Source organism: Triturus cristatus, chromosome 5_1 (genome assembly GCF_964204655.1).
Source record: "Triturus cristatus chromosome 5_1, aTriCri1.1, whole genome shotgun sequence".
NCBI lineage: Eukaryota > Metazoa > Chordata > Amphibia > Caudata > Salamandridae > Triturus > Triturus cristatus.
This window is the reverse complement of record NC_140587.1, coordinates 538158684-538183612: the sequence shown is the minus strand read 5'-3', so window position 1 is coordinate 538183612 and position 24929 is coordinate 538158684. Positions and strand designations below refer to the sequence as shown.

General features: G+C 40.9%; 1 protein-coding gene across 6 annotated transcripts in view; it reads left to right on the top strand.

Annotated features, from left to right (window-relative positions):
- HNF4G (hepatocyte nuclear factor 4 gamma) overlaps window positions 1-24929 on the top strand; it is a 514515-nt gene that overhangs the window by 474721 nt on the left and 14865 nt on the right. For all 6 annotated transcript variants that reach the window (XM_085605410.1, XM_085605412.1, XM_085605413.1 and 3 more), the window contains 4 exons: window positions 729-881; window positions 16193-16280; window positions 18420-18572; window positions 20846-21082. In XM_085605410.1, the coding sequence (XP_085461536.1) occupies window positions 729-881; window positions 16193-16280; window positions 18420-18572; window positions 20846-21082 (631 nt within the window). The remainder of the gene's footprint in view (window positions 1-728; window positions 882-16192; window positions 16281-18419; window positions 18573-20845; window positions 21083-24929) is intronic.

The following is a 24929-nucleotide window of genomic DNA, read 5'->3' as shown; positions in this document are numbered from 1 at the left end:
AATAGCACCGCTGGCTCAGCCCTTGCCCCCCTTCATGCACTCATTGAATAGATCATAGTCTTTCACCCTGTGCAGCTCTCTATTCCGTTTGCTTTGGTTCCACTACATAAACACAATATACAGATACATACATCCCCAATCTTGTGAGAATTGGGACTATTTTTTGTCCCTTTCATAGCGTGTGCCAATCTCAGCGGCTAATGACATTGCAGTTGTAAAGCATCCTTTGCATAATGTTCGCTCTGCCTTCACCAGCAGAACCTCTGTACCCATTTGTGTTTAAAATTTGAATTTCCAGGATTGCATTTCAGCTCTGAACCTCTGATTTCATTTGCCTCACCATCCCTTAGTGGATTTAGAAACACTAAACTACGACTGACTGCTGTTCTCCATCGAGGAGCAGCTTTGAAAGTTAGAAAGGAAAAGCACAAATATTGAACGAGTGCATTGAGAAGCTCTCTGTATAAAAAGCCCATGCAATGATAATATTGTGTAAAGGAAAGAACGCAGCGCAGCCTTGGGTAAAGTATTAATCCCTGACAGCAGCGCGAGACACTGCTTTGTAATTTGTGTGACCGCTGATAGTTGAAGTAACGCTGGGAGATTTTCAATTATTTGCATGATTGCTTCTTTGACTTTTGCTTCGAAACTGTTTCAGCCAATGGAAATAGCACTTTTTAATGCATGTTTGACGCAGCGGATTGTTTTCTCTCTTTCCTCGTGCACAGATCACCTCAAACCCTGGCGCAAGCAGCGATATCAATGTGAAGAAAATTGCCGGCATTGGAGATGTGTGCGAGTCCATGAAGCAGCAGTTATTGGTGCTGGTAGAGTGGGCGAAATACATCCCTGCCTTTTGCGAGCTCCCGCTGGATGACCAGGTATGAATCAGACTTACTAATCAAACCAGCTTCCTCCTTGTAGCGACAGGATACATGGCATTAATAATGCACTCCCGAGTAGGGTGCATCTCCCAATGTACGGTGGAGGCTGAAAATCAGGTCTGAAATGATTATTGATTATGGACGCAACCATCGCATCACCTGCCCTTCCCTGTCCACCCAGGTGACGGGACATTTCTTTTCTTGAACTCTATTGTTTCAGGAAGTGCTCACATCTGACGGCAATTGGGTCTGGTGACGGAGGAGCCACAGGGAGAAGAACAGGCATTGGCAAAGCCAGTGGGTCTGGTTTGGTGCCCAAACCTTTGGTTTTGCCAATGCTATGTGTTGTTTTTAGTGGTTGCTGTAAATCTTTATTGCAAAGAACATTTTTGTTTTGTCAGTCTTGTCTGCTTTTGTTTCATTAAAGCAAGCACACATTGGGCCACTTGTCTCTTGCACTAAAAATAACTGCATTTTAGTGGACTGAACCAATGCCACATGGTGTATGCTGTAGTGGGTGGAATTAAAATGTGAATGACACAACAACAGACCAATGGATGAAAAGGGCTGGTTGGATGCCCCAATAAGTATATGACATATACATATAATTCTACAAGCATAAAATTAAAAAGGTTATTGGCTACTTCCAGACTTAATACAGAGCGAGAGAGTGATGGAAAGCAAGCCAGAAGGGATACAGAGAACAAGGGCGAAATATCATAATTGTTGTTGACAGGTAAAGGTAGAAGTGGTACCCAGCTTTTTGTCTTAGTGTATGTGGGAAAAAGACAAAGGATGGCTCCCGAGACGCAGAACATTAAATGAATCATGACCTTTTAACTCTTCATTTATTTTCTTGAATAGTTCAGGTTTTTCCTAATGACGTGATGTTCATAACAAATAGCCTTATATCCTTCACATTTTTTGTTAGTTTGTTGATTTCAGGGCCATTAAGGTCTAGTTGAAGGCCATGAAGATGTGTCTGTCAGGCCACTATCTTGTAATTGATTACTGCCCACCCACCAATACAAATAATACATACAAATCTCACATTGTAATCTAGAAAGGTATTTGGATGTTTAAAAATAAACATGTTGAACTGCAGTGCCCTAAAAACATGAATGGAAAATAGGAGTTGCTTTGGCATTGTACCAGTAAAGGTCCAAATGTTTGAAGGTCAGTGACTGTGCCATTACAGGGGGGGCATCCTGGTTTGAAACTGAGCACACCCACAGTCCCATAAACAAACAGTATTTTATTGCATTTACACCAGTGTGTGCCATTAGGGCCCGACCTGTGTGTGTGTGGGGGGGGGGGGGCATTTGCAGATGCTAATAGTGTAGCCAGTACCACATTGGCAGTGTCTGTTTTTGGCATCACTAGCCTCTTTTTTTAAATCACCCCATTAAACCATTGGAGGTTCCCACATGGTGTATGAGACCCTCTATGTAGCCTCCCAAAGTGCTGCAACCCGAGTGGAGGTCATTGAGCATTCACCTGTAGGACGAGTTTGCTCATGTGCATGCTTTTTTTGAAATAAAGAATATACACTGGCAAAAAATAGTTCCTCTTTTGCAAAGGGCAATGCAACTATGCATAAAAGGTAACACTCACTTTGCAATGTGCATCCACAGCGAGAGCAGATACACATGTGTTGCTGAAAAATGTGGGCCGAGTAATGGCACTATTGTCCTGTTACAGGGAAAAAAGCTGAGGGCATCTAATGTGTCGTTTCGGTTATTGAGTCCAATGCAACAGCTACATCCCAGTGAGCGTTGGGCTGCAATGGCAGTGATGCTTGCCTTTAGACTGAGATACAGTCACAAGCAAGCTTTAAGGATATTCCACCTCCGCTCGACCTTGGTCCTCAGCCTAGTTTAGAGTCGACGGACTGTTAGTTTTCCATCGGTGGAGCCCTCTTTGGGTCCATTGTTGTAATGCTTCCTTTGACAGAGTGGGGGCATCAGAAAAACAACATTACACAACCCTCCCTAATTAGTGTGGATGGTATAAATCTGGCAGTGAGTGACAGAACAAAAATAAAGATTGTCCCCTACACCAAGGGAAAAATACTCCCTGCGTGTGGGTGTCGTTAGTTATTTGTTTTTCAGTAGTAAGCGTCCACTTTGGGACTTTGTTTTTGAAAAAGAAACACTTTGGTAACGTTTGGAGAATGATTGTCAAAACCAACAGAGTCTGTCCACCAAACCTTTTGTGTCTTTACAAGAATGGTCATGACTGTGGTTCCTATCATGGTGCAGAGATCATGTCTGGGTCAATGTGATCTCAAAATGTGGTGGGCGGTAGTCCATCAGGGTGACAGACGTTATGTCCTCCACCAGCCTCACAGATGGAGTACCTCCCATCAGATCTGGCCATAAGGCCCTTAACATCAAAATGGTTAGATGAAAAATAGAAGTACTGCTTAGCAACAGTTGGGTCATTCAATAAAGTGTGCACACCATAAGAAAAGCAAATTCATTAGGTAACTATATTGGCTACAGTCAGCTTTATCATACCGAGCTCCCAGTTTCATTCAGTTCTGATATTTATCAATAACATTGAAACATAGGAAAAAATAGTTTATCTCTTATTTTCTATGAATGAAAGATTATGAAGTGAATGAAGGATCTTCTGCTGTATTAGTCTTTTACTCGAATCTTCATCAACTTTCATGTACCTGTGTACATAGAATTGCTGAACATTGCATCAGGGAATTTAAAGAAAATAGAAGCATTGAGGCTTATTTCCCCACACTAGTGGCGCACATCACCAGGGCTCCTCTCTTCATATTCCCAGGCTATGGAATACCGTGTTGTCTAAAACGTCAACCCTTGCTACAAGGTTTTCCATACTGAATACTTTCATGTGTCCCTACAACCTCTTTGAAGCACTCGTGTGATTGAAGCCTGATATACTGTCACATAACTGTTGCTGATGAAGTCTTGGGTGACTAAATCTTAGTATCAACACAAGATATGCTGAAACAAATATTTTCAGTTAATGCCAGGCAGTTGATTCACCAGAATCCTCAAACATTTCGGTTGCTGCCAGCCGACAGAATCACCTGGAGCCGCGAATCTGCTGAGGATCCTCAGCGCCCATATTGGACAAAAGGAAAAATGTTCCCTCTTCCAATCAGAATTATTTATATTCAAAATGCATTATCCGCAAAGGAAGTGTAGGTTGGAATCCTTGTAGGATTTGCAAACTAACAGTAAAGATATAAAAAAAAAGCCTTATTTGGATTAACCCTTCCAAGCTGTCAGACGCAAGTCACAACTAGCTTGTAGATCCAAAAGTTGCTGTAGGAACGATGTGGAACCCATCAGGATCCCTCCCGATCGACAGTGCCAAACACGTTCTGGACTCCACGCAACACTGACAGTAAAGAGTGGAGGAAGGAGGATAGGGATGTGAGAGAAGCCACTCAACACATCATCGGTTTTCAGTTACATAGCTCATCTTGTTTCCCTTCAGATGAAGGTTTTCTCAGATTTTCTGCAGCCTTTCATGAGTGACAGCATTTTTTTATACTAGACAGAACACCAGACTATTGTTACTCTTTGTTCTTACATCACCTTAAAATATACACAGATTTTTCATGTACATGAATTTTGCATGAAGGGTCGTATTCTGTACTAAAAGAAGCATGCACAGTATTTGCTCCAGTAACTGATGTACTATGGTAAACATTCAACATATCAACGTGACAGTACCTTTGTCTTGTTGAAACCAAAATAACAGTCATGAGTTGGTCTTATTCAATGTCCTGAAGCAGTTTTTAATGCTCCACAACATCAGACACCGATCAGAAACTAAGCTTCACACTGGATCTGCATATCATGCTGTGGAGACCCAAGAGACTGCATACCTTTTAGTGTGTGATGGAATCTCAGTACATAGATGCAGGGGATGGGAAAGGGGCCCAACAGGAGTCTCACAACCCAAACAGGTAATACCTAACTCACCCTAGCTATCACTTACAGCTGGGAGAGGTGGAATAATTCCTAGGAAAGCCTTTGAGGTGAAGTTGCTGAAGTATGCAGATAAAGAGCTGAACCCAAACAGAGGAACATAGGTAAATAGCTGAGCAGAAACAGAGGCTCCCTCTCATCAACAGGGAGGAAAAGCGGGCCATTCTCTATGTATGGCTTTATAGACTGCAGGTTCTTCGAATCCTGCAGTACATTTTCAAATTCTGGTACATTCAAATACAAAACCTGGGGATCATCGATCCTGCTGTAGCCTGCTACTCAAATGGGGCATATGGTCATGGCATTTGTGATGTCCACATGGGGATATGTTTCATTCCACTGTTGTTGGAGGATTAACAGCAAAGCAGCACATGTGGCAGCCACAATCCTGGCCAGCATCACTCCTGTCACACAACAGTCATGTATGAGACAAAGAATTTATTGGTTGTAGTCTGCATAGGCCTAATAATTTAACTGGAAATCTATAAAGCAATATTCCTTTTCTTTTTTACTAAAGTGGAAATCTGTTGTGTTTTGCTCTACTCATTCTTGGAAAGTGCCTAAAATATAATTTTGGATTGGTTCTGCATAGAAAAATGATAAACATAACATTTTCTGTGTCTAAAAGAATCTAGAGAACAAATAAAATATTAATTGGGACATATTTGCAGTTTCTCATGCTTTTTGGATTTTGCAATGTTTCTTGAGGAAGCCTTAATGAGACTCAGATTTTGAACTATGCGGATGGGTCACTTTAATTGCTCAGCTGACAAGTCAATATCCTCCTCTGGACAATGGGCATTTTGAGTGGGATTTTTTTCTATCCTGTTAGAAGTAGGGATTGGAGAGAATTCTGCATAGTGAGATTAGCTGACACTCACTAACTAGCCAGCACATGCCCTTCTTACATTGACAATCAGGCAACAGGTTGAACTCTTGCATAGGCCACACCGGGGTTCCCTGTGAAGTCTAGGTAGAAAAAAACAGTTTTGTAGTGTTAAATGGGAGGGGAGCAAATATACATGCATAGGTATATCAGACCATAACTTGATTATGCCATCTTTAAAAAAAAAAGTCCAAGTATACATGCGCAGGGAGTGAGCAAACCTGTGGGCTACTCCAAGGATATGCCAGGCATGGAGGGGTAACATAACATTTTTTGATTAAGAAGAGACTTTCACCTTTTAGAACAGTCCACCTCCACCTTTAAACTCCTGCACAGGGGTAGAGACATTTGAGAGAAAATGAAACAACAGAGGAAGAAAACGGACCAGGCTGCTTAAAATCCACTACCTGGTGAGGTTTCCAGCCTTGTACATCTTGGACATTTTGGCACTGGCCTCCCCAACTCTCTCTTGAGGACCATAGAGAACAGACTTGTTAGGGCCCATGAAGGACAGGGTTCCTGTGAAGTTCAATTCTAGGAGCATGCCACCTGGGAAGGAGTACCTGAGACTCCTGCAAGATACACAGGCACTCTGCAAAGCGAAGGCAGACGTCATCTCTCCTCTTCCTTCTGTCCATGCTGAGGAGTGAAGCGTGGGAAGATAGAAAAATAGGTGGGAGAGAGAAAACCAGAAGCTGACTACCTTACTAGCAGGAGAAGTGTTGGGTGGAGCAGAAGCCGGCTTATCCCTGTGGGCCTCTGTTCGCATGTGTTTTCGAGAACCAGTATGTGAATGACTCATGTTAGGGGGCCAGTGCACTCACCACAAAGCAAACACACCTCTACAGGGGGCACAGACATAGAATAACAAGATCAATAGATTTACTTGCTCTATTGGCAGCCTTTGCAAAAGTATAGCCTGAGCCAGCATAGAAGCTTCCAATAAGGCCTTGCAACCCTGTGAGAAAATGTGCATATTTCAAGAGTGGTCCCCCAGTAGTACAATTCAGAATAGTTGTTGAGCGATGGGGGCTCCCTGGAGACTGGCAGCCCCCCACATGAGCCCTTCCTACAAGTTCTCAATTTTCACCCCAGGTCTCCTGATCTCCTGGGTACAGGAAGTAGGGGCTCTGGTTGCAGTCTCTGCCATTTTCTATGAATTTCTACGATTTGCAGGCACTCCTGTATCTCTCTGGGGCGCAAAACCTTTGTTGTTAGGTCATCCATAGTTGCTACGCAACTTTGTTCAAAGAAATAAGACACACACAAAATGTTCACCGTTTTAATGGTTTATTGATTTATTGCAGAAATGATACATGGCCGATGAAGGTTAAAATCAGTGCATATTGTCTATACCAACGCAAATGTTTTTTTTTCTCATTACTAAGATGTGTTGTTATAGAAGAACTTCTGTTCTGTTGTTGAATTGTATAGTGACACTCTTCCAAAGTAAATAGGCCTGAATTTCTTGATGCATCCTTTATGTTGTTTAAGGCACATAAGAGGGGAATTGTGGTTTTAGGTTAAGCACCTCCTGGTGTGACTGTTAAAGTAAGGTGCATCCAGCATAGGAATTACAGGGTACATTTAGGGAGATACATAACTCGTATGAATGTTCTTTGTTGTGCTTCTTTTGTAGGCTGTGAAGCCCCATAGAGTGTTTTTCAATAGCCATTTGCACCTGGCAGTCTGGATATATTTGTACATTTGTGTGTGCGCAATAAAGTACTTTTGTTTTAAATGTACTTGACAGCAATGTAATATGTGCAATAAACTACTTTTGTTTTAAATGTACTTGACAGCAGTTTAATAAATGCTGTTTGTTGCACAGCTGAGGTCTGAGACTGCTGAGTAAGCCTTGGACTGCTGCACCTCACTACCCTGAGTCAAGTGCGGAAAAGGGGTGCTTGCTTCCAAGTCTGGGGGTCCGAAGTACTGAGGCCACAGGACATTAGAGGCCAAAGTGAACAGCTGGATAAATTGGGGCCAAGCACTTTCTGGCCCCTGACACCCTTCAACCTGGATTTCTGTTGAAGCTTCTCATTAATTTCACCAAACCTAGGGTTATTTGCTAGACATGCGTATGAGACAGTAGGCACATAGATCTCATGGATCTCAGGTTTTGTGTGGTCTGCTCCATTATCTTACGCAACTTCTATCAATACAATCAGCGTACATTTACCCAACAGCTTTCCACTAACCTCAATGGGTTAAGGAACACACCTCTAAAAGTTTACACTTAATTAATTTACAAACTTACAGATGAGCTTGCAGAAAGCGCCTTTTTCACACCCAGGTATCCACACCCAAGTCCCAAAATTACTCAGATAAGCCTTAACAAAAACCGATGAGACAGATTCACAAAGTCCGACAATGAAAAATATGAAACCATTAAACATGACTTTGACCCCCCTCCTCAATGCAGTCCTCCTCTGGTGTCTCCAAGTAAATCACATCCAATTGGTTTACATTTGAAGAGGATTCTCAGTCTGACATCACCTATGCTATTGATGGTCCTAAGAATTCCGGTAACTCCACCAATCATATTCTAATCAACAAGACACCAAATCGCTCCCAATTATCTAACTTTGTGAATCCTTTGTATGCAACAGCCTGTTCAAACCAGAACCTTTGTATCTTTGTTTCGTATAGAAACGAACGCTGGACAATATTGAATGATCTCGAGCCATGTTTATAGTCCTGATTTAGTTTTGCATGTAATTAAGGAGGAAAGGCATATGTGCTGCCATTACAGTCCTGCTTTCATTTCAATGACAGAAATAGATGCAGACTATAATAAAGACTCCTTTGCCATCCAGCCTTCATTTCACTTACAATGAAGAACAGAAGTATAATAAAGGCAATGATGCCTTCAGTGTAGTGCTACTTCCTTTTTTATGGCAAGCGAAAGGTGGATGGTATCGGAGACATTATTGGAGTTCTGCGTTTATAACGTTGGCATAAAATATCATAAGGGCTTCCTTGCCATCCATTTACTAAGCGTGCCAGGCACCAGCAGTAGTGATGAAAAGCTGTTGGGAACTTTGACTAATTAAAATAAAATAATTTGCCCTATTGGTAGTGAAGAAAATTCAACAAAAGCTGAACTTTCGAAAAAAAGAACCAATCATCCGAAGGCTAATATAATGAAAAAATAACCACGTAATGCTTTATGAGCACATTGCATGTGTGGCATAACACATTGAATGTGCAACGATTGAGTGTACTTTTGAGATGTAAAGTAATTCCTCATGCATTGTGTGGAAGGATACAGCCAAACAAGCATTAGCATGAGGTGATGGATATAGCCCATTTTCGTGTCCAGAGAGGAGGGGGCAGCCTGCCTACAACCCCCAGGTGCCTCTGCTTTGCGGCCGTTGCCGCCACCACCAATCTGCGCGTGGAGGCGTATAAAGCACCTGCATGGGTCCCGCATTGCAGGAGCCTGTTTTCGTGTCCAGAGAGGAGGGGGCAGCCTGCCTACAACCCCCAGGTGCTGCTGCCTTGCGGCTGTTGCCACCACTGCCAATCTGCACCTGGAGGCGCATAAAGCACCTGCACGGGTACCGCAGTGCCAGAGCCCGTATTCGTGTCCAGAGAGGAGGGGGCAGCACAAAGCACCTACACGGGTCCCGCAGCGCAGGAAGCGCCCGGGCCAAGGGCAGGCCCATCTGCACCCATCAGAGGCAGGATGAGGTTGGCCTGGGCCTGCCCCCTTGTTTTTTTAATCACATTATTTTTCATTTTTCCATTTCTTCATTTCTCTAATTTTTACTGGGACTTGACTTGCCTGTAATAGTGACATCCTGGGAGGAAGAACACTGCCAAGTCAGTCTGCCTGATACTTTGTACTGACCTTAGTACTACTTAGTGTGATACTTGGTGTGACTCAATATAACCTGGATTATTGAGAAAGTGAACCAAACTGTGGGGAGGGAGCGCACCCCTAAACCCCTTCAGAATTCTACCCTTGATTGTTTTTTAACACGAGCCGCGAAAGCCATAGGCAAAGAAATATTAGTAGCTCAACGTCGGCTATCTATAGAGGGGGGCTCTACTATATGTACAAACCAGGATGTTTCCTCAAGTACACAAACAAAGACTATGGACTTAGAGAATAAGACTGTTGATCAATCAGTATTGTAAATAATCCTCCCTGTGATGCCTCTGCCTCGATCTCAAGCATCTCCAGTACCCTGTCCTCCAGCTAAGAGGAAAAGATAGCAAAAACATTTGCAGCCCGCACTAGTTGCCAACACTAGATCAAAGAGAAAAGCCAAATAGACCCCAATTGTGGATTGTAATAGGTCCATTTTAGCATCGCCAAAAGTACCACACTCTCATCCCGTGTATCCTGTGTTACCTCTGCCTCTTCCTGCAGTCTTATCTGCGCAAGATATCAAGCTTTTGATGAACGGGTTTGAAAAAATCATGCAAAATAGTTAGCACCTATTATGAATAGGCTTGATAACTTAGAAGCTATTGTGGAAAATAAAAAAGTCACCTATCACCTTAGCAGCAGACACAATAAATTATATCTCTTTATGTTTAGAGTCTGTAGACCAACTGGAAGCTAAAAATAGTAGGAAGTCTAACACCATGGTGGAAAACTACCATCGTAATGTAATACAACCCCGAGCTGTGACCAATGTTCAAGAAAATGGTCACGATATACGTGAAGTTCCTCCTGGGCAGAAAATCATGCTGCACAATCCTGGTACCTATACTGGCCTCAACACCACTAGTCCCCACCAAATGGGAAAGGAATGGAACCACACAGACAGGCCAGACAGTCCAATTTACAATTGGGCAATGCTTCCTCAGGGGTGGGCCTCTGTAATGACGTGATACTTAACCTTCCTCCAGAATGTTGCCCATATGTGGTGATTTTATCCAATGTTCCGCTACTTATGAGCAACCAAAGGGAATCTACTACTAAGCTGAAGAACAAAGCATGCCATTGGCAAACACAGAACACCAATTTCTCCAATTCTTGCTTCCATGATATCCTGTTTGTCCGTGAAGTGAGCTGGGTTGGTCCATTACGAAAGGTTGCAAAAGGAGACTGCATAGTGATTACCTGTTGATTTCTGGATTTTGCAGGGAAGTTACTCCAAAGTAGGAAGTAACCACCTGGGTGGGATCTAGGACAAGGGATCGAGCTAGTGCCACTGGGTTTCTTCTTAAGACAACCTGGTTATCTCCCCCATCCAATGCTCTCCCAGTCCAGAACTCATTAAACAGAAAAGTCATTTTTCCTGTGGAAGTCAGTAATAGGTATGAAGCCCTCACAGACTTGGATAGCCCTGATTGACTAAATCAAACGAAGGGAAATGTAATGCCGGCCTATGATGTAGCCACAATCACTCCAGTACTGGGAACAATTGTCATCGATAACATTACCCATGATAAGATAGTAAATAACATCCTTTCCACTCAACCACCTACTTGTAAAATAGCCCAGGAACCTACGCATGTAAAACCTACAACTACTTGCCGGCAACAGGGAAGTGTGGATACTGAGCAACCATTTCAGATTGTCTCTTGGAATATTGCAGGAATTAATTACAAGCTAAATGACCCCGAGTGGAGTAGGATGGTGGATAGTAATCATGTATGCCTGTTTCAGGAAACCTGGGCGACAGAGCGGATGCATAGGGTGGGGGTTACCACATTTAGTATTGAGGCTAGGCCATCAACAGCGGGCCAACCGGCTGGAGGGCTGTTAATATGGGTTAGGACAATACTGAATTGTAAAATTAAATTACTTAAGGTAGAATCCCAGGAGTTTCTTGGTATCTATTTGATATGGCCCAAAAGGGGCGTCCATATTAGATTGTTTAACATATATAATAGGTTTAGTAGCCGGCATAAGCACTCTCAAACTATAACAACTCCAATTCACTTGGAATCTGTAGTGGAGGGTCTTATCTTATCCTTGCTGGCGATTTTAATACAACCGATGAGCCGGTAGACTTTGTACAAGAGTTAGTGGAGGAAGAAGAGCAAGCTAGGGGTGTTAATAAGCTGCATACTTACCCTATTAAAAGACTCACTTAGGTTGGGCAGCAGGTACTGTTGCTCACTCTAGCTCATGGGGAGCGAGCCTGTAATGGGCGGACACCCTCTGACGAGGAAGCCAAGTTTACATTCAAGAGGGGGAGTAAAAGTAGGATAGACTACATTATGGTGGACCTTGACTTGTCAAGGATATGACCGTCCAACACCGTGAGGATAGTGATCACAATGCTCTCCTACTAGAGTTAACTGGCCTCCCTATTTTTTGATAACCAAACTCACCAAACATCAGTCCCAATTGTAACCAATTGTAACCATGTACAAAGAAGTAGCACAGACTATTATGGTTCTTAGTGACCTAGACCAAGAAGAGGATGATTCCATTTTAGCCAGCTTTCAGTATTTATCCAATAGCATTAAATCATATTTTAGTAAATTGTCTAATTATAATATTTCTAAACGAAACATTGTCCTGTGGTACAATGAGGACTGTAGATTAGCTAAGGCCAACTTAACGATGGCAGTTAAGCAGGGAACATGAGACGACATTAAGAACGGCAGAACAATGTGCAAGAGGGTTCAGGATATGGCTAGAAGAAATTGAGAGGCTGACAACTGGAACATACTGGTTGAGGCCTCTAGACAGAAGGATAGTCAACTCTTTTGGCAACTACTTTCCAAGGGCTCAGGTAAGCAGGTCAGTAAAGATGATTATTATATCCAACCACATGTCTGGGAAGAATATTTTAAAGAGCTTTATATTGGTGTGGCCCCTAACTCGGAGAAGGGAATTGCAGGAGTAGTAAGGGAAGGCATCCTAATACCAACTCAGGAATATGCCGAAGGCTTCTCCTTAAAGGAAATCACAACAGCAATTAATTTACTCCAGACTGGGAAAACGCCTGGTCTAGATAGACTCCCAGGAGACCTTTATAAAGCAGAGCCTAATATCTAGGGCTCATTGTTCCAAAAGGCCTTTAAAGCCACCCAGCGTGGCAGGGATATCCACCCAACCTGGAAAGGAGCAGAAATAATTCCCATCTTTAAAAAAGGGGATAAAGGGGACCCCTCAAATTACAGACCAATAAGTCTCATAGATGTTTCATAAAAAATCTTTTGCAAAGTAATTCTGCTACGCCTCCAAAACTGGATAGAGGAGCATAACATTATTTCACACTTGCAGGCCGGCTTTAGGTCATCAACAAGTACCCTAAATCAAGTGTTCAGATTCTTGTTGCTCAACTGGAAGGAAGTGAAGATCCTGAAGGGACATTTATACGTCGTATTTGTGGATCTTAAAACGGCCTTGGAATCCATTGATCGCAACAAGCTCTGACCACGCTCAGAAAACTAGGACTCCCAAATGATTTACTTCCCCTATTGGTTCGTATACATCATGATAATGGGGAGAGGATGTAGCTTTAAGGCTAGAGCGGTCTACCTCGAAGCTGGGGAACCGGGTTCGAGTATCGGCAATGACGCTCAAGATCCTGTGATTCTGGGCAAATCACTTAATCTCCCCGTGCCTAACAAAAATGAATGTGTCCTCATGTAACGAAACTAGTGCTCATGTAAAGCGCTCTGATACCTGATATCTCGGGTCTAGTTCGCGCTATATAAAACTATATAAAAAAAAATTATAATAATAATTACACCAAAGTTAGGTGGAAGTCAGATTGCAGTCTCTCCAACAGCATAGCAATTTCTAAAGGTGTACATCAGGGTTGTGTGCTCACCCCAAATCTCTTTACTTTGTACATTAATGGGCTAATTAAAGAGTTACATGATTGTGGAGGGGATCCACCAAAATTAGCAGGTAGTCCTTTGTCCTCTTTGCTATTCGCAGATGACACATTGCTTATTTCTAAGACCCCGGTGGTCATACAGAACGTTTTAAACAAGTTTGCGGAAGCATGTAAAGATCGGGGCCTTAAGATTAACTGCTCTAAAACAAAATACATGGTTTTTAACCCTTATAAATCTGCCAAGGGAAAATTGATGTTGGGTACCCAACATTTAGAACAGGTGAAGGTGTTAGAATACCTGGGAGTTAGAATTAGTGATAATCTAGCATGGACTCCCCAAATCCTGAAGAGTGAGCTGGCATTACAACATGTGGACTGAGCAATAGCAAGGAGGGCAAAATGCTCAACTTTTCGCCCAATCTCTCCCACACTCGAAATACACAGGGCCAAAGGCCTAAGTGCGGGCCCTTTATGGGGCCGAATTGTGGGGTCTGGAGAATGTGCAACAGCTAGAGGTAGCGGAAAATAAATTCTTACGGGCAATCCTCAATCTTCCCATCAACACGCCAATACTGCCATTACGCCTTGAATTAAGGCTTGCTTCCATTACACATTTTGCTGTTGTTAAAGTTTTGGGTTAGAATTTGGACTAATGATACCGAGATCCATGTAAAAGAAGCAGTGGCAGAATTACTAACCCTCCAAAAACAGACAGTCCAAGTGCCATGGTTTAATAGGATCAGGGAGTGGCTTTATAGGCTGGGCCTGGTTGGGATGTGGGAGGTTCCACATTCTATTACAAATAAAACGTCCTCTTGTTAAAAAAAAAAAGAAATTGGGATTTTAAACAGTTTTCATGTATTGATAATGTAGCACGTGGCACTTTAACTCTCCGATTTGTAAATATTAAGAGTTGTTTTAAGCTTGATATGTATATGGATGAAATCGAATGCCCCCAAGCACGAGCACTTTATATAGAGTTTAGGTTAGGAACTCAGTCACTAGATGCATGGAAAAACAGTTAGGCAAATGTTAATATATCTTCTTTGTGTCCATCTAGTCACACTGCCCAAGAGACCATAGAGCATTTTATTTTCTTGTGCCCTGTGTATGTAAGCCTAAGGAAATCATGGATTATTCCAGCCTGTCGACTGCTTTCTTTCTCATGCCCCTCTGAACCTTTACACATATTCAGGTCAGATACAACAAAGTGGCTTGTTTTTACAATAACTAGATACCTGTTACATGCTTGGTGGCAGATATCGAAAGTTATATCATAATAAGTGTTGGGATTAGAGCGGTCTCAATATATGTGTCTTTACATGCATACCTCTATTTTATAGAACTGTAAAATTGTACTGTCTTAACTTAATTCGGCAGTTGACCCAAACTATGTCTTAAATCATAGTTGTAAGAATTTGTTTTAATGTGTTTATGTGCATTTGATATGTATTATGCTGTCTATGATCATGCTATTGGTCGATTAATAATAAACATAGATACTGCACTGTGGTTGACTGAAAAGCCACTCTGTATATGTGTTAACATATTTGTATCGGAAGGTATTTGAAGCAGCTATTCTGTCAAGCCACCTAAAGAAACTTCAGCTGACCCATATAATCATAGTAAAATTTGCCCTCTTTTCGAGCTGTTGTTTATCACAAAGGTTCACATACGTAATAAGAAGGGCTAAGGCAAGGTGATAACCAGCAGTAAGATGAAAGCTGAATTAGGTAGTTTTTTAATTGACTGCTGCTTTTGTAACTGCTGTGTATTGCTTTAGTTGAAATGAAAGGTATTATTATATTTTTTAATCTACAGTAGCACATTTCACTGATTTGTTTGAGATACTTTATATTGGCGTGGATCCCAGATTTGATAAGCAAATACAATTTGAATTTATGAACTGTTTGGAAAGGATTGCATATCAGCAAATTATTTTGCTGCAGTGCATGCATTCAAATTATTTCCTGATCCTGAAATATGCATCCCTTTTTCAATTCAAGAGTTATGTCTGAGCAAACACATTAAACAGTACCTTTCCATTCATCCCTTGATCATCCAGTGGACTGAATATTCTAGCCTTTGTTTTCCTTCTTTGATGTGTCCCAAATCAAGAGACTTTGTAGTGTTACTGTCAGAACTGTACTGGAACGAGGTGCAAATTGTCATTGTACATAGAACTACTCATCTCTGACTGACCAACCATACGTTCACTTTAAGAATGTATGTTCCACTTGATGCAGATGACGGTTTTCAGAGGGATAGGATTAGTATATATGAGATGGCATTGTATTTATACGATCTTACATTTGTTAAAGGGGTACAGAGGGTATATATACACTGTGCAAAGCCTAGACCAAGTGGATTGCATTAAGCTAAAGCCCCATTGAAGTTGATTGCTGTGATGTAGCACTGGATGTGGTTTCAAACTATTCTTTCATGCTGGACATTATTTTTAATATGTCCCTTATCCATGACAACCTAGGTACGTTGGCTGAACATCTGAGTATATGAACAATATCCTGTACTTCTGACTAGTTCATATTTTAATGTGATGCATGCATATGTAAAATAAGTATATTGTGAGTATTTTACAATTATATTAAGGAGTCTAATGTTATTTTAGTCAGGAAAGAATCAAAATCACAATAATGAGGTGTACATGTACTTTTTTTCTAGGTTGCTCTGTTGAGGGCACATGCTGGGGAACACCTTTTACTTGGAGTCGCTAAAAGATCAATGGTCTATAAGGACATATTGCTTTTAGGTAATTTTACATAGTCATGGATACTGTGAAGTTTGTATTTAATTGAACTGAAAGGGTATAGATGTGAAGTTTCTCTTTTCAAGCAATTTTACAAGAATTGTGTACTACGGTTGCCTACATATCTCTCCTCTGCCCACTCCTATAGGTCTGTATCAGTGACCAGGCCACGGCAGTGCACATTTCATTAGAATACAAGCACCCCTCACAGAAAATGGAGAAGAACATTCCTGCATTCTCTATAAGAATTAAAATTAGTATTTTCATTGAAATCCTGAGCAGCATTCACCATAACTTGCAGCATTCTTCCAAATCACTTTTCCAATGTACTTTCACGAAGCGACAGACAGATGCTTGAGCAATACTCCTCCACATTGGGGTCTGTGTAGACAATAGACAGATGTAAGAAGAGTTGGAGTCCAACATGAAAACCACTAATATTCTCACCAATCCATATAGATTGCTCTGCCCAACCCTTTTGCTATTACCGTTTTGACTTTAACTTTGATAGAAAATGGCGTTAAATTTTACAGACTAAAACATAGATTAAATGCCATAAAAACATGTGGTGTAATGTAGGTAATAAAAATGCAGTTTACATTGCTCAGGATTAAAATATATGAAGAGTAAAATATCAATGTAGTGAATAATTAAGATGTGTTTCTTTCCTTGAAAAAGGTAATCATAGCAACAAGTAAAACATGCGGTAAAGAGTCTGTTATTTGATCAGCAGGCAAAAAACACAACCTTTAATTTCTTTCATAATAAAAAATAGCGTTCTCATAGAAGACTTCATACTGCATTTAAGCCATTTTCAAGTGTTGTAAATAACTAATGTTACTGTTACCCAATTTAATCATATGAAATGTTCCAACCATGGAAGGGTAGGATGCTGGGATTGTATCCTGTGACCTTCACATCATTGTAGAGGTCAGTGGCAAGCATCAACTTGTCTGCTTGATGGTGTCGAATGCAAGGCATTTTCAAATAAAAAAAAAAAATAGAACAGCAGATAACAGGAATTACCATGGTTCTCTTTTTTCTGATTCTCATGAATGTTACCATATTAATTAGCTGCATCCATTCTAAGACGTATGTTCTTAAGAAACATTTGACTTGTCTCTTCACATCGGTTAACATGCATGTGTTTAGACTGCACACTCTTTACTTTCTCACTGACTGAGTTTTATAAATATTGACTTCCTTCCTTACACTTCCTTTACCATGTTTTCAGTATGCTAAAAGTAATATTTTTTCTTAAAATACAAACCTTGAAGTCAAATTTGAGCACCCACTCCCAATTTAGAAAACAAGACTTCAAAGGAGATCCTAACATTTATTGACTTCAGATCAGCTTATCCAGCATGCTGCTCTCGCTGTTTAAAAAATCAATATATAATTTCCCATATCAGTAGAGTCAAAGTAAGCAGCTGCCGCATCTTTAGGGTCCTAATGCTCTGTTCTGTCGCAAATCCCCGACTGTAGATGACTGACATCCTGAAAAAGCAATCATTGGGCTTAATTTCTCGCTAACGCTTCTGAGCTTTTGATTCTTGAGTGGAATGTGAGGCTATCACAGGTACTGGTTTTGGCATTACTAAGTATGTAATTGTAAACCTCTTTCGCCCATTCGCCTGTGAATCTGTGGTAGGACTATGATGGCTGTATGTATACGTAAGTTTTAAAAATGTAAACATAAGGCTAGTAAACACCACTCTGCACCTGCTCTACTCTCCGGAAAGAAATGCTTATGTTTGTTTTCTTTTACTTATAGTGTGCACAACTTGTTTGTTTTTAGGCGCGGAAGTATTGAGTTCAAATACTTAGCAGCATGGCAATGGTGGCAGTGAGTGATTTAAGTTTCTTTAAGGCAAGTAATAGGGTCTGGCAGCGTAAAAAGTCCGGTGCCAAATGACACAGATAGTTTTGTCTGGTAGTTGAAATGCTGGAGAGCAGGGGTATTCGTTTATTTGTTCTTAAAACGCCAAATACACCATGTTGCAATGTTTCCTGATGCGTTCATGTTTTATACAACAACCAAACAAGAAATATGTGTGTGCGCGTGCGTGCGCGTGTGTAAAAACAGCATCTCTCTATTGAGTCTAGCAATGTGAATAATAATGTTATTTTCTTCCACTGTAGGAAACAATTACATAATACACCGTGATTCGTCTGAGATAGAAATTAGTCGTGTGGCTAACAGGATTTTGGATGAACTTGTCCATCCTTTCCAGGAAATTCAAATAGATGACAATGAGTATGCGTGTTTGAAGGCGATAGTCTTTTTCGATCCAGGTAAATTTTGCATTTGTGAAGTCAAATAACTTACCTGTCCTACTGAAAATGACACGATTGAACTGTATTCGTCCGTTTTTCACTGAGAACCAAAGGATTTATTTGGTTTCATATGTTGGTATGTGAGGAGACCTATATAGAATGTGTCAAATGAAGATTCCATATGAGACATACTTCTTTTGAAGCAAATCGCATTCATATTTATGTAGAAAACATAAAGACCGTTCTTTAGATGAATCTGAACTGATTTGGTTTAAAGAGTATTTATAGATGACGGTAATATCGTGGCAAGCAGTCACGGAATCTTATTGTGCAATAGATTACTCCAAAGTAGTGTTAGCCTTGTCAAGTCGGACAGCTAGTTGCTGTCTCTCGTGGGAGTGCAGGGTTAGTAGTAGGAGTGGGAGAACAATTCCACGCTGCCGGCGTAGTTCCAAATAATGTTTTTCTCTTGAGCGGCTTGCCAACCGTAAGTTAGCGAGTGCTTGCAGGAAAAAAATCACTCTGTAGACCTCCTCCCGGTAAGATTTCTCATCGCAAGCGGTTGCGGCAGGTCGAGACCACTCGTGTTGAGAAATCTGCTATTCGCCTGCCGCTTGAGTAGAATGTCTACTTGAGCGGTAGAAAGCAGCATAGTGCCGTTTACGATGATTTTAAAGTGCAGGGCAAACTCCCAGTGCTAAAAATCAGTGCGAGTAGCACGGCTTAATAGATTCTGCTGCTGGCGGATCTCCGCTGAGCACGGCATAGTTTTTCTGGCACTTTGCAGAGTTCCACAAGGTAAAACTCTGCACACTCCCCCCAGGCTTAGTTAGTAGGTGTGTGAATCACAATTCTGATTAAAAATGTATCTTTTTGATGGATATTTCTAATACATAGTTTTGCAATTAATCATGCTATTTGTGTGATATTTTGTGTTTTTTTCAGTTAGTGTACACTTGACACACCCAGCCATGTGTTGCATGTGTGAAAGTTTTAAAGAGAAACTATAAACACTCACTAATATGCTTTAAATGGCAAAAAATGTATTGCTCAGACATTCTAAAACATTGTTTTGTGAGATAGGATTTAGCAAGGGCTGCACAAAATATTCGATATCAGGTGACTACACTTATCACGTAGACTTTTTCTGATACAAGAACCTAACCCATCAAAGGCCAGATGTACAAAAATGCAATTTAGCATTTCCTAAATAGCAACTCATTAGAAATCACTATTTAGGAAATGCAAAATTATATTTATGAAATATTCGATTACCTAAGAGCGATTCCTACATAGTAGGAATCGCTATTTGGAAATCGCAAATAACAAATCCCATGCCACTCATTCAAATGGGCCGGTTTAGCATTTCCAAAATAGCAATTTCCTATTAGGAAATCGCTATTTTGGAAAGGCTAAACCAAGGAAGCTTATGGGCACAAGGCTCCCGTGATGCACCCCAAAAATAGTGGTGCACATGTAGAGCACATGTAGGGGCAAGTGTGCGCTCTATGGCACTTTAAAAAAAGCATCTTTGGGTGCTTCTTTAAATTGCACATGGTTACCATGGACTTGGAGTCAATGGTAATTGCATTTTCTAAATGCCCAATTCCCGTTTAGGAAATGCTTTGTACATGTCAGTAGGAATCGCAAATAGGTACTCCTTAATTGTGATTTCCTATTTAGGAGATCGCAAACTGCGATTTCTACTGGGTAGAAATCCCAAGTTTGTGACCACTTAAGGGGCTTTGTACGTATGAAAAGCCCATTTAGCATTTCTTAATGGCCTGAAATAGAAAATCAGTCTGTCAAGAAATGCTTAATAGCTTCTTACATCTGTCAAAGGAAAGAGTAAATCAGGAACTTTAACATACAAAGAAGCAAGAAGTTGAGTAACGTTGTAGCTCCAGTGAGGTTTCCTAATTTCTCCGGTGACTGTCAGCAGCGTTTTATGTGGAATAATGGCAAGCATGAACTAGACATTCTGTCGACCTTAACTTAATCAGGCCCTCAGCAATGATGTGCCCATGATACTGCTTACTTTACACTGTTTAAGGCCCTTAGTCTGGGACGCCTGCTCCAGGGGGATAATCACAGGCCAGTTGAAGCCATAGTCCCGAAAGTTGCCTTTTGTGAGCTGTCATTTTTGCTCACCTTGCAATTGCAGATTCAATTACAAACGCTTGTTTATACATTTGGGATTCCTGTCATCTGCAGTAATAGGGCTTAATTTTTGCTTTTTAAATGCATCATTCTTTAATAAATCACAGTTTATTAAACTTATTCTTATCAAGATGCGAAAGGCCTAAGTGACCAGTTAAGGATCAAGACCATGAGGTTCCAGGTTCAAGTCAGTTTGGAAGATTACATCAATGACCGCCAGTACGACTCCCGGGGGCGATTCGGGGAGCTGCTGCTGTTGCTGCCGACACTCCAGAGCATCACCTGGCAGATGATCGAACAAGTACAGTTCGTCAAACTCTTTGGAGTGATTAAAATTGACAATCTGCTTCAGGAGATGCTTTTGGGAGGTGAGATGTATTCCTTGTTTTCTATTAGATCAAAACAATTTTGATAAAAAATAGGTTGCATTTTTAATACATGTTGTTAAAATTTGCCGTCGTGTACCAACATTTGTGAATTTCCACATGTAGATGCATTTTTTTTGGTGGGAGGGGTTCACACACAGATCCTTGAGTCAAGTAACTACCAAAGGAAAGATGGTTTTGCACCAGAAAGTATGATGTTCTCCTATAAATAGTAGTGCCTTTCAAAGATACATGTTTGAATTAGTCTGGCAGCAAGAAAGAACCTGGAGTTTTGGGGAATTTCTGGGAAATGCTCCTTAGTCTTTTTTGTAGCTGAAGTTTTGTATATGAAGTTTTAAGTTCACTGTCGGGATTTTGATCTTTCTAATTGTCAATTGAGTTTTCCTTTAAATCACGGTAACATTTTTGTACATTGAGGCAGCAGCAGACTACGGAGACCTGAGCTGGCACCTTGAGCATTCTTGATCTGAGAAGCATGTGGACATGTACCACCAAAGACGGCCATTAGGGGCACAGTGTGTTAAAGTGCAGGCTGCTTCCTCTTTTTTAGATCACACTATCATTGCATATTCACTAGAGCTCTTTCCCCTCCAGGTAGTTATAGGCATTGAACTAACTCTTCCACTCTCCTCTTTTACTGTTTGCCTTTTTTTCCCCTTTTTTGTTAAATTATTTTAATATAATTTATGTGCAATTGTTTAATATACTAAACACATCCTAAGTCCGCCATGTATTGTTTCATGGAAACCATACATTTTATGAGAGAATGCATTGTAACATTCACAGTTTAGCCAGTTGTACTGCTGCATGCTGTTCATCAACACATTTAAAGTCAGTGCTGCAAAAATAAGCACCGTTTCAGTCCTATATCTGGTTATCAGTCCAGACTACATGGGGGAGGCATGTCTGGGGGTTTCAGCCTCTGGAACGTTGTGAGAATGTAACGAGTTTAACACACACCCAGTAGTAGCTTAGCCAGTAGAAACAAGGTTGTAACAAGACAGAAATTAGTCTGAAGGCTTATGTCCAGATAAACTTTTTTTTCCAAAATATTCATTAATGGCATCTCTAGGACATCGTTCAAGGGTTCGGTGATTACAACTTGTGAGAGAATAGATTATTAACGATAATGATTGCTTTTCGAAGCAAAAAAAATGCCACATTGACCAGCCTGGCTTTAGTGGGATCCTAGAAAGTATGAATAGTTTTACTTTTAAAGATCATAGGCTGGATCCCGAAACCTTTTTGACTGGTACTATTTCATGTGCTTGGTAGTAAGTAAAGGCAGTGCTTGTTTCAAACAGCTTCATAAGAACCATGGCACATTTGTTGTGTGGCATTTTGTTGTGGTGTTGATTTGTTATGTTTTTTGTGCTGCTGTGTTTTTGAGCTCTGATATTGCAATGTGATTTTGTTGTGTTGTAACGTGGTGCTTTGTTACATTCGGCTCTGGCTGTTTTGTGGTGATGTGCCGGATTATGTATTAGTTTTGTTGTTATGCTGTGCATGTTAATTTAGGTGCTTACTTTAGATATGCCAACAAATGCTGCTATATTTCTATCAAAGGCCTTGAAAGTTCCTTTCACAAAACAACTGTTTGCCCCTTTTTAAAGTTGATAAAATAGCGCTTCTCCAGGTCTTCAACAATTTAAGATACCAGTCAGCCCAAATATGTGGCAGTACTCACTTTATATGTGATATGGCCCCATGTATTGGACTCATGTTACCGTGGTGAATAGACGAAGCAACACAAAGGTAAAAGGAGGGACGTGGCATAACAGGATTCTTCACAGTCAAAACAAGTGTTATATTGTTACATTTTTGTAACGGCCACTACCGTATACAGCATGGAGCAGTTTGTCAGCCCACTTCAGCCGTTGGTTAACTTCACTGTGAGTGACTTAATTCTGTCCTTTCACATGACACACATCACCACACACAGCAGTTCCCCTAAGGGCTAGGGACTCTTATTGCAAGGGTGCTTTTTTGTGTTATTAGCCAATTTTGTTTTAGATTTATGTGGGCCAGTCAACTATTCGAACAATAACATTTTGCAAAAACCATGAAAAAACAAAAGCAAACATTAAAAAAAAAAAAAGTTGGCGGCCAACACCAGACATATTGACTTTGCTTGTTCTTTATGTACCAAGCTTTGCTTTGAAGAGTGGCTGGGGCTGTGCATAGAAATCCGTGTCTGACTCACCTTGAGTTCCAACTTAGACCAAAAAATGGGGATAAAGCTGGCCACCAAATTCTTCTGCCCAACTGCTGTAGTGAGGGCCTGTTTGTCCACCTCTCACAATTATGACAATCAGGTGGGAAATATTAAGGACTAGAAAAGAGAAAAAAATGGATATGCAGAGGTGATGAGGAAATACTATGAATATGAGACTTCTGGAAAAGATGGACTAGGAGGGCAAAGGAGTAAATGAAAGGAAAGGAGAAAAAACTAAATGGAGAAATGGGGAAAATGGGGAGCACAAGGAACAACAGAGGCACCACAGTATGGGAATGTGTACAAGGAATGAGAAAATGAACTTGAGGCTTGCAAGCAGAACAGGGACAGAGAAAACTTTGCATGCGTGAATCTTGTTATAAAGGTCAAAGTATGAGTGAGAAACTTGGAATGAAAGACAGCATGAGACCATTTCTTCTAGCTTTTGAGATTATTCTGCTAATACAAAATGTTCTTTAATAAAAGTGGATACACACCTGTTTGCACATCAAGTTCTTTACAAGTTCAAATCCTGCTATTGGTGCATTTTGTGTTTTGCATACTTTGAATTGTTATGAATATAAGTTTAAGTAAAGTTTTTGAGAACAATATGAATAATGAATTTAAAGCAAGTTGAAGCTCTTGGGGCATATAGTGAGCACACACACCATTATTTTCCTATGCTCAGGAATGCATAACTGCGAGAAGCTGGCCTGGTATATGATGTCCACTAATGTAAGTGGGCACCTTGCATGAGTCCAGACAACCCTTATGGTGATTTAAGAGGTCTCAGACAACCTTAGAAAGCAATCTAAGTGGTAGCTGTGGAGAGCAGCCTTTAGGCTGAGTCTTGAAAGAGTGTAAAGCAGCTTGTTTTACCAGAATGCAATCTTATGGTATAGATTGAATGAAAAGAGAACCACACATAGTATTTATAAAAAAATATGCATTTATTATATAACACTATCTAGTACGTTACAGTATCTCCCACAACAAGATAGACACAAAGCACACAATACTTTAGCAAAGAAATCACAGTAAATAGCACTAATACATAGTGGGCCCCAGGGGGAGCAAAACATATACTATGAAAGTGGTTCAAGAACCACGACTGTAGTCAGGACGATGTCAAGAGGACGTAGAATTGCTGAGGACCTCCAAAACCACCCAAGGTAAGTAGATAGGGACCCCACGGAGAGCGTGTGCAGTATGTGAACTCAACCGCGTGCTCTGTACAAGTCTATGTGCAAGTCGCAGTTGGAATTTTAAAGATTAGGGACCCTTCCCAGTGGACCCTGAAGAAACCCCGTTTAAAACAGAAGGTTGGAGAGCCACTCTACCCTTGGATACCATGGTACCCAAGTTACCTATCCCAAGGAAGCCAGGTGCATAGGCAGCCGCGGTCGGTAGTAGGAGTAACTGCAGGGTGGTGACGTGGGGAGGGGGAGGGGCAGGGTGGGGGGTAGTAAACTATGGATTACAGAGGTTTACAGTAATTAACATATAAATTAATAAAAACGAATTTCGTTGCGTGCACTGCATCCCCAAATGCGATGCAGTGCACGCAAGGAAATTTGTTTTATTAATTTATATGTTAACTTACCTGTAAACCTC